The sequence below is a fragment of the Egretta garzetta genome, unplaced genomic scaffold, assembly GCF_000687185.1.
Source record: "Egretta garzetta isolate BGI_Z169 unplaced genomic scaffold, ASM68718v1 scaffold465, whole genome shotgun sequence".
Classification (NCBI taxonomy): Eukaryota; Metazoa; Chordata; class Aves; order Pelecaniformes; family Ardeidae; genus Egretta; species Egretta garzetta.
Genome location: NW_009259680.1, coordinates 1,696,052 through 1,706,773, shown reverse-complemented (window position 1 = coordinate 1,706,773; position 10,722 = coordinate 1,696,052). Strand labels below are relative to the sequence as shown.

Sequence of the window (10,722 nt, the reverse complement as noted above, 5' to 3'; positions counted from 1 at the left end):
AGCCGCAGCCCTCCCCGGAAAGCCCTGCAAGCCCGGGGGGGTTAACTATTACAACGAGGAGATTTAAGGCCAGGAGGGACCATTGGAAGATAACGCGGACTACGTGCTGCAGGGAGGGAACTCCTGTCCCTTAGGAAAAGGGCAGCCAGCAGCCGACGTGTTTCTCAGAGACAGCTTCAGATCTTTGGTAATAAGACGAGCTTCTGCGGAAACGCGTAAGCTGCTTGTCAAATTGATGATCAGTGAAAGCAGTTACTGGTGAGAGTTAAGCTAATGGTGTAAACCTAGGGGAAAAACGCAACCTGTATTCTACTGTAAATTAAGTCTTCTTAAAATCTGCTTTGTTTCACAGCAAAACAGCTCAAATGCGCATAGCTCGGGACAGACGGCAAGCGCTGGCTGCTACGTGCATACTTAGAAGAGTGCTCCCAAATAAATCTACAAATGACCTTCATTTGGTTCCAAACCCGTCTGAAACCTACAGAGCAGGCATCTCGCCTGTCACCCCCCGTGGTGCAAATAACCGTGGGTAAACGTGGCAGCAGACGTCTCTTTCTAGTTGTGGGTTATATAGCTCAGATGTTAGGGAATGACTACAAAAACAATTTAGTCCACATTAAAAACTCTGACATTCATTCCTCTGGAGTATGAAAGAGGGATCTATAACCATTGACACTGACCTAGATCCTGAAGAACGGTCAGGAGTGTGGAGCTGGAAGGAAGTAGTGACACCAGTTGTCGGGTCTGGTCTGAGCTCGTCTATCCCAGCATCGTGCGACAGGTCGAACCACTGTTTGCTTCAGATAACTCTGGGAGAAGAGTAGCTGCGAGACCAGCTGGAGGTGGAGTTCTGGGAGAGCAGCAAGGGCTCCTTGTGTGTTTGGGGCAGTGGGTTCGGGTCCTGTGAGCCAAAGCCAACTGGGCTTTCGAGCTTCATTTCTAAGGGGAGGAACAGAGACCAAATATTGTCACCAGGAAGCATGCCAGAAAGGACAAAGCATGCACCAACCTTTCTGCTTTTTTGTGACATTAAGAGTGCTACTGACTGTGTCCGAAACTGTGCTTTCTCCTAAAATATAGCCTATGTTCTTTTCACTTGGAAGGTGGTTTAGGAACTAGAGTTACCAGGATAGACAGTTTTAAAGGCTAAATTACTTGTATAAAATACTAAGCAGCTCTGCATTTTCCTCTATGCAAACTATTCTAGTTAGGGGGCGGGTGAGGAAAGTGTCTTTATCCTCAAGAAGGAATTCAAAGCTGCAAACCTCTCAAGGGCTGGACATTCTGAGACAAAAAAAAAAAAAAAAAAAAGTAAAAAAGCCCAAACTCATTAGTGAGAAGGTTTTTTTAGAAGTTCTCGAGTAAAGCAATGGAAGAGAGAGGCATTATTGTTCACGTGGCAGCCAACACTGCCAGTCCCAGCTGAAGAGTAGTTTCCACTGGCTTCATAGAACCAAAATTCTCCTTTTGATAGTCATCTCAAATCTGATGAATCTCTTCCATTTGTACCTGGTCTGACCACTGCTGCAGTGTTTGTTTTTGCACTTTAGCCTTTGTGGAGAGGCAAGGAGCAGAAAACAGAATTACTCCATCCATTTTCTCAGAGTTGGCCTTGGTCATTAGCACAGGAAACAGGGCTGTAAATATGCAGAAGAGGAGGAAATTCAGTGTTTTAAGGGTGCTAAATCGGTTAGAACCCCCTTGAATCTGGGCTGAAAAAAATAGAAGTGGTGCCAGCAACACTGACTGGTGAGGACACTGACAAATGGAAAAGCTCCCCATGATGGGTGCAGGTGGGGCGGAGAACCATATAACATCAAGAACTGATTTGAGATAAACTTTTGTTTCTTTAACGCCAGTTGCTATGGCCATGACCACGACCATGGTAGCAGCAGCTACATCTTGAAATAAAGGAATTGGTAATGAAGGAAGACAGTGTCATGTGTTTCCTCCCCCGTCTTTCTGTGCTATGCCTCACGCCATACAGTGATTTTATTGCAGAGACATTCAGAATATCGGACAAAGTTACGTGAGGACACTTCTCTACTCCACATCTTTAACCAGGTTTATCAGCAGTGCTCTTGTCTTCGTACATCTCTTGTACATACTCTTGTATCCATCTCTGTGCTACAACAGTGCAGTGGCATGAAAAAAAAAGGCTCAAACAATATAATTCCTGCTACAAGTTTCTTCCAGCTTATGCAGAAAATGTGTTTATGTGGTAATTTATAAATCCAGTATTAGCTTCAGCAAATGCCTTCCTCTTCACTCCCAAAAGAAAATGCCCTAGTTCAGGAATTACAAACGTTCCACTTAAAGGTTAACCCAAACTTACTGCATCGATGCTAGAAAGCAACAATGAACATCCCCGAAAGTAAAATGTTTTGTTTTGAATGTGATACAGTAGATCATTCAAAAAAACCACAACAACCCAACTTTTCAAGCTGAGCGTTGTTGCTTGCTTTGACCAGGAGATGGAGAGGAAAGCACAGCAAGAGCCTGGGACTTGACAAAAGTCCTTACGGAGGTGCTGCACAGCAGGTTGAAGCCAATGTTTGCAAAACTGTGCTCTCCCCTGGGCTAAGCCACTAATAAGCGTTGAGCAACTAGGAGGCATCGTGCTCTGGAACACCCAGGAGGGTAGCTAAAACCAGTATTTGGTACATCAGTAACCGGGAGGGTGAAGAGAGGGAGGCTAAGTCCCTCTGCTGGAGGTATCATGTACATACAGAGCCCTTTACCAGGCCTCTTAGAGAATGGTTAAAAAAAGTAAGGTAGCAAGCGAGAATCGACACAAAGGAAACAGGATATCATGCAGTCGTTCGTGGTACTCTACAACTTTGCATAAAATAGGGTGTCCAAACACAGAAGTCTTCTGAGCTGAGGAGGAAACAACCTAACACTGAAGGACACTTACAACTAGCTCTAGGGCTGTGCTGGAGGTGGGTGGAGAACAACCAGGTCCAGCAGCTCAGTTGCTTGGATCAGCTGCTGGTGGGTGCTCGTGCCACACTATTACCGTGCTGTCTGACTCCAGCTCTAGTGTCAGCCTGAGAGTTTGGGCCTCCAAAAATAAAAAAACACCCATCAATTCCCCCATCTACAACCTTTCCACCCTTCATGGTCATTGCAGGAGGTTGCTGTGCTGTGGCCAGACTGTAATCCAAAGACTCAAAACCCAAAAGGCTAATTAAAGAAATAGGAACATGGTTTTCCAGCCATCACTGTCACTATCAGAGAACAAGCAGAATCTTTAGCAAAAAAAAAACCCCTCAAAACCATTAGACCTCACCCCAAAGATAACTGGGCTGGATTGCATCACATGCTGTAGGGAATTCTCCATTTATCAGGAGTTTTCCTGTCTTAGTTTCTAAAATGGCACTACATTCTTCCAGGTGCCTGGGTGCATTGCTCCCAATTAAACCCCAAGTGATTAGGACCCTGAAAGCTTCTGATTTTCATGACTTGGGCCATTATTTCTTGCTACCTCTGCCATTTAGCACTGAGCTACATCACCCACAGATTCTGTGGCTGAACCTATGGTACGTCTCGCACTGCAAGGATCCCAGTGCGATCTTTGCACCTTGGACCTGCCTCTGAAGTTGCACTTCACTGCCAAACCACACAGCACTGAAGCAGAAGCTGCATTGACCAAGGCACAGGTAGCTGTCTGACATTGTTTGACAGTGGCTTTTGGAAAGTGTAACTGCAGCAACAATAGCCAGCAGAGATGAATATTCCATTCCATTGCTGCTGTTGGCTTTTCTGAATATAAGAACTGCAAACACAGTTTGCCAAACTTTCTTGTTTTAACTTACTCAGCTTTTCCTTTGACTCACTAATGGGTGCTATGCCTCTTCTCAGTTAAGTGGCACCCACTGTTTGGGGGGGTGAGGGGAGGGAGGGAACACTTGCCTGCCTGTCAGTGATTCCCTCCATTTGTGGATGCCTTGCATCAATTTGACCACAGAACTGAAGCCCTTCCAGGCATGTTTCAGCACAGCCATGGAAATACGTAAATCTGCTGTGACAGCAGCTGTGGGGTGAGAGTTCTGGTCTTAGAACAGGCCAATAGTCACCAACTCATTTCAGCTTGGTGGCTTCAAAGTTTGGGGAGGCTCACATTTTTCTGATAAACTTAAATTCAGTGCATTAATTTCCAGGGAGGTTCATGTGATATCTAGGGAAGCTGTCTTTGCTGGCACAAGACAGCAGTCTTAATTACCTGGGAAGACAGACAGTAGTAGCTTGGGAAAAGGTCCTTAAGGACCTTGTAAAAATTAAGGGACTCTTATGGCTCTAAACAAAAAAAAATCCTGCAACTCAGCACTGGAACAACCTTCAGCGTTCACTTGCGTACGTAAGGGGGGAAATACAGTACCGGAACAGTTTGAAACCCAAACAAAACAGTCGTGCAAAAAAAGGAACCTTGGCCTAACTGTCTGTAGATATACTATTATCAGAGAAACAGAGCTGTAATATAAATGTACAATGTACCCATCTACCTTCCCTCCCTGCAGGGGAGAAGTGATCGCCAGTGCCTTTTAGAGAAAAAGTCTTAGGCTGTTGGGTACATGGGGAAGGATAGAGCAGGGAGGAAGAGGAATTTGCTTTAAGAGTTTGTTTGGAATATATTGAGCAACCTTTAAGCAGTAAGCTGAGAATATCCTTCCCCCAGTTCCCAATGATAAAATTCTTACTGCAAGATCAGAGCCAGGCCTGCAAAATCACACTGCCTAGACTTTGTGCGAGTTCTGCTACAGGGTTTGTCTCCCCACAGTGACCCTGTACAAAAGGCCAATGGTCCGAAAACAAATAGCAATACCATTTCCTATCTGTTCATCAATTCTCAGAACAGGAAGCATTGTGCTAGGAGGAAGATCCTACCTCTTCGTAGTGACACTGCGGGACTCTCGGAAGCAGAGGCAGAGCAGTGACTCTGGCTGCTGAGGATCCCTGGAGATGATGGGGAGCTCACAGAAAGCCGGGTGGTGCAAGAAACCTGTGTCACCCACAAACGCAAGAGCCACTTTGAAAGTTTTCGGGAAGACCACGCACACCATTGTTCTGCTTACCATCACTGCCATCACAGGATCTACAGGTACTGCTGGCGGTACTTCGGTACCGACTCTGTTACACTCATCAGAGTCATGTTTACTCAAGTTCTTTGGGAGAGAAAAAAATCTAGGGGAAGGGATCTTTACAAACTGCTGAAGGGACTTGTTGATGGAAAACCAATAACCTGCAAATCAAAACATTCCTAGCTACAACTAGATTTTTCAGTTGTCAACCAATAAGATGTTGAACTTGGGCTTTTCAAGGAGTTGATGAATACTGGTAATGATTTTCTTGGAGCATGATTTTTTTTGGTGATAATGAAGAGATATATTAAAAACATGCTTGATGGGAGAGGTTTTCTGATCAGTCTGAGCACCCTATCGAGCTTTACTTTTAGGTATCAGTGACTTGTCCTGTCAACAAAGTACAGTGGGATTTTACAATGCTAGTTTCAGATGAAAGTTTTCATAAGACTTAACGGGAAGGTTCTTTCACCTTTCCAAACTCAGTCAAATACTTAGAAAAGCCAACTCTAAAAATGTGGGATCTGAAAATGCAGCTATAATCCTTCTCCTCCCTACTCTACATTAATTACGCATACTGTTGTTTGCTTTTGTTAGGACAGATGAGGCACATCACGAGGCAGTGATCTTGAATCTATCGGGGATCTCTGCATCTAAGCAAACAGGATTGTGTTTTCTTTCCAGTTAAATGTCATACTCCTCTACTATTTCATCTGTCACCACTATAATCAGGGAAATTGGTTCATATAAGCTTCAGGGCAGAAATTGCCACCTGTGCTTGACCTGATTAGGAGGGCTGCTTATATCCAGCACAAAAGTGGGGTTAATGTCTTCAAACATTCATTTTTCTGCTGTATGCAGAAGGGCAGTGATGCTGAGGGAAAAGCAACCCGAGAGATCTCCCCATACAGATGGGCTCTGCAGCTCATTCAGGCCCTGCTTCCCAGTCATGTTATTTATCCACTGTCCTAGGGAGAGGAAGAGTGTGAAAACAAGGATCAATGAATGCGAACACAGCCATGAATTTGGAGATCTATTCCCGCTTAAGAAGAGAGAGACAGTTCTTGGGCTGGCACAGACAGGGCCTCGCATTGGCATGTAGCAGGGCAGACATTTCTCTGTGAGGCACAGACCAGAACTCCAGGGCTATGAGTGACATCCCCGGGCACCTTCTCACATGTCCTTCTCCTTTCTCTCCTTCAGGGAACAGCAGTGTGTCAGCGACAGTAGGTAACAGCTTTGTGTTCGCCTGCCCTCCCGGATCAAACATGACTCTGGTAACATGGAAAATAAACCCCAAGGCTGGGGGCCACTGCTCCTTGGGATACAGGGCTGATCAGAACAAGACATACAGAACAAACTGCAGTGACAACATAGACTGGAAGTTCAGACCAGATCAGAATCCTGCCCTTGAGATATGGAAAGTGGGAATAGCTCATGAGGGAGATTACACCTGCGAACTAGTAGGAACAGACGGGAATTTCCACGAGGTGTACCAGCTGACCGTGCTAGGTAAGGGACTCCTTCCTCATTTTACAGTTCTCCAAAGGACCGTGGCTGGGCCTGGACATACAAAGCTCCTCTCCCCATGCACCGGGGGAAGCGTGCTGTAAGAAGAGGAGCTTTCTTGCTGGGACTAACTGTCATGCATTTCATTGCTAGTAGTTCCATGTCTCCCTTCTCCTTATTTCCAGAAACTCTTCTCCCTTCTGCTGCCCCCTTTCCCACTGTCTAGTTAGAAAGGACAGGTGTGAAGCAATTTCCAATATACTAACAGAGGCCTCCGCATATGTTTCCAGTTGTCCTATAGAATCAATCGTTAATACACTACTTTAACAGAACTAAAGCATGTGACAGCAACACTTCCAAGTGCTGAGATATTCTATCAATCACAGGGTGGTCTTACCCAGACAGTTAGAGAGGACCCATTTCCTCTTATGCTGGCATTCAGATACACTTTAAACCACGTGTAAACCTTTGTCTCTTGTGACTCTGGCCCATGTCGCTGTGATGGGATGGCCTCTCCAACCTTATTTTCCTCTTTTCACTGTGTTTGTTTTGGGTAGAGAACATCCTATCCCAGCTGTGGCAAACTAACTCCACGTACCTCCCCTTCCTGATGCTTTGCAGTGCCCCCCAGGCTGACCCTGTACTGTGACGACCACGGGAAGCCCGTGTGCGAGGCAGCGGCAGGGAAGCCAGCTGCTCAGATCTCGTGGGTCCTTGAGAGCAACTCCACCCTCGAGGAGGAAGGCCATGACAACGGGACAGTGACTGTTCTCAGCAAGCTCACAGCATACAGCACCAACATGACGCATACAACCTGCGTTGTGTCCCACCCAGCTGGGAACCAGAGCAAGTCCATAACCTGTTATCCCTCAGGTAAGCTTCCCTTTGTGCGTTCAGTGTTCAAAGCCACATTGAGCCCTCTGTTCATGCACTAAGACAAACATCAGTGGCACTGGCAGGATTGTAACGGGAACCCTATAGCTGAGTTGAAGTTTCCAGTGAGAAACTTGACAGGAGGGGGAAGGATAAACAAAAGTGCTGTCAGAACTGTAAAGTCCTTTGTGAAATTCTAGGACAGGAGATGGATGTAGTGCCTTTCCCTTCCACCAATAGGGCTGAATGGGAAGTCAGGATTATTCCAAAATTCATGACATACAACTTCCCAGCAATGTCTTCAAGTTCACCACCTAAAGTCTTCACCTACCACTCAGTTGGAAGAGAATTAGAGCTGAAATTTGCTGGGGTGCACACGCAAGGCCTGCAGCTGGACTATGGGAAGTGGTGAGGAGGATCTAATTAGTGCCTATCCAGCAAAAGACAAGGCTGCTCCATCAAGGGCATGGGGGGACATTGCTTATTCCCAGTTCTGTGCCTGGCACTGGTTTCCAGCTAGCTTAGGTCATCCTCTGAAGTAGAGCACAAAGAGAGCATTGTCTAGAAGATGCCTTCCTGTCAGAGGCACAGGGTAAGTAAGCGGTCTGTGAGATGTACCTAAAAGAGCAACTGTTTCTCTTTAGAGAATAGTACATGGTTTCTTCACTGTGTCATCAGCCTCGCTGCTCTCCTGGGCCTCCTTTTCCTGCTTGCTGTTCTTCATCTCTGCATCTCCTGTCATAGCAGGTATGTATGGGACATGATACACACAAACCCCTTTGGCCAGTCCTGGGGAAGTTTAGAAGGGCTTCTGGTACCACATGTGTGGTCACCTCAGTCTGTCTCAAACACACCAGTTCAGGACAGGTTTGTGGAGGTTTGTCCGAGGTCTATAACACCCACAGCTGGGGCCGAGGGGGAGGACATCCACACATGAGTGTTAGGGACCTTTTTCCTGCTGCCATATTTGTTTCAGAGGCAAAAATACAATGGGAATGGTTAGTTTTTTCCACCTGATTTGGGGATCTGAACAAAGATTGCCAGGCTATGAAGATTAAAGAGGCAGCAAAATATCTTTTTGGGCTTGGAGCCAGAGTTTTAGTCCATTTTGTCCTACTCAAAGAAAGCCAAGGCCAATGTAGAAATGCAGGAAGCATTGCAGGAGAGCAGAACTATCCTAACTGCTCGGGAGTTCTGGCAGTAGTTTGGCAGCTTGGCTGATTACTCTATTTGAGTTAGCCTCTCTGTCACAAGGTGCAATTGCTGCCCAGAACTACGGTACAAACACCACAGAGGCAGAACTACCTACTGTGTTCCAAGCCACTTGAGCTCCAACACTTTGCTGGGGCTCTTGGTAGCTCTCGGTTTGGTGCTGGCTGGAGCATGGCCAGCTCTGATTATGCTCATGTGAGATCGTAGAATCATAGAATGTTTTGGGTTGGAAGGGACCCCTAGAGGTCATCTAGTCCAACCCCCCTGCAGGGAGCAGGGACACCGCTAACTAGATCAGGTTGCTCAGAGCCCCGTCCAACCTGGTCTTGAATGTTTCCAGGGATGGGATGAGATTACAGACATAAAGCCTGAAGTTCTTTTGTTTCTCTACCAAATAAAGGGGAGGAATTCTGTTCTTACATTCCTAGAACCCAAAATTGCATTCCCAAAACCAGCCTCACACTTGGAGTAATGGTGTCTTGTTTCCTAGGACAATTAGAAGCCAGTACAAGCCAAAGCATCTTCCACTTGCAGAGCTCCCTGAGCCTATTTCTAACTCAGCACCTGAGCAGAGATGAAAGAAACTCCCAGTATGCCTCAGTCAGCGATGTGACATGCAGCAGGGACTCACCAGTACCAAAGCGTTCAGGAGAAAGAAGCAAACATCTGCAACATAGCCAGCGTAACTGTGCAGAAACATGGCATGCAGGCCAGATCCTACCTGACCCATGTCTGCTTTGTCTTCCATCATCTCTCTAGTGCAACTATAGATGTTGTTATCACTCATGCAAGTATCAATCTTTTTTTATAAAACCAAATCTAACATATGTGCAATAGGAAATTAATTCATGTTGTATAAAATGAAGTCACACTTTCAAATACATTGTATCCTAGTATTTAAGTATCATGTCTTGTGATTTAAAATACTTCAGAAGAAATTTTCTTGCATATTAGTGAGCAGCAACCTTCCCAGGATGATCACACAAGACTGAAGCTAAATTTGAGCAACTCTCATTTTCACAATAAGAATTTTGAAGTGTTTCATCAAGAGCTACAAAAAAAAGGAGAGAGAATATTTAAGCTTGAGCAGTTATTGCTACATGAAGCACAGATACTATCCTGATATCTAAGCCTCATACTCAGTTATCTCTTCGTGTAATCCAGAGAGCTGCAGACCACAGAACACAGCTCTCTGATATTAATTTATTTAAACACATCTTACTGGTCCTATCACAAGGAAGCCCTTGAAGTTTAATCTTTCGTGTGATTACATACTGCCACTACTAAGCCTCTAAATATAGCTGTGCCTCTTCACCGTTTCTTAACTTCTATTCTGAATAGATATTACTAGAGCTGAATATTACTATGCACCTGAAATTTCAAAAGGAACCACAGGTATCTCAGGCCCCCCTCACTCCTTCGTGCTCGGCAGGAATCCACATCTCATCCTTGCTACTGTACAGAAGACTATTTCAAACTGTAATGCATCTAGAGACCTTTTCTGCTTACTACAGTCATTCAAGTTGCTAAATCTCTGCAATGAGATGTTAATGATATTCCTGTGAGACGTCAGCTTACGTAAGGGCAGAATTGGGAAGGTACTCCAGAGGCACCTTTGCTAGGCATGCTACCCTGTGTTTGTGCATTTCATATGCCCAGGTTAAAGAGCCATTAGGCCTTTCTACACTCTTCACAACCCTTCCCATCCCAGACTAAGTCTTTTTTTTCCCCTTCTTTTTTTTTCTTGCCGTTAGTTATTCAAACATTTATTTAATTTTTGGGGTATCAGTTACACAGATCTCTAGCCAGCAAGCTCGACTTAGAATTGGGGCATTAATATGTTACAGAGAAGGTAAAACACAGAAGCCAAGATACTAAACTCCCCTGGGCATTGGGGGCTCTTTGGGGTGGGGGGGAGGACAAGCCTGCACATGTATCCACAAACCTCAGCTATTCTGAGGGCATCAGTGAATCACAGCCAGATTTATTAGCTTTGTTGTAGTGCCTTGTGCACAGAGACTAGGATGAATGCTGACAAGGCAGGGCA

General features: G+C 45.4%; 1 protein-coding gene across 1 annotated transcript; it reads left to right on the top strand.

The window, feature by feature from the left end:
- Nucleotides 1-4,877: 4,877 nt before the first annotated feature.
- On the top strand, nucleotides 4,878-9,771 carry LOC104126047 (cell surface glycoprotein CD200 receptor 1-B). The gene is made up of 5 exons (XM_035894024.1): nucleotides 4,878-5,101; nucleotides 6,285-6,593; nucleotides 7,212-7,463; nucleotides 8,108-8,210; nucleotides 9,166-9,771. The coding sequence occupies exons 1-5, from the start codon at nucleotides 4,963-4,965 to the stop codon at nucleotides 9,251-9,253; spliced, it is 891 nt and encodes a 296-aa protein (XP_035749917.1). The 5' UTR covers nucleotides 4,878-4,962; the 3' UTR covers nucleotides 9,254-9,771.
- The last annotated feature ends 951 nt before the right edge of the window (nucleotides 9,772-10,722 follow it).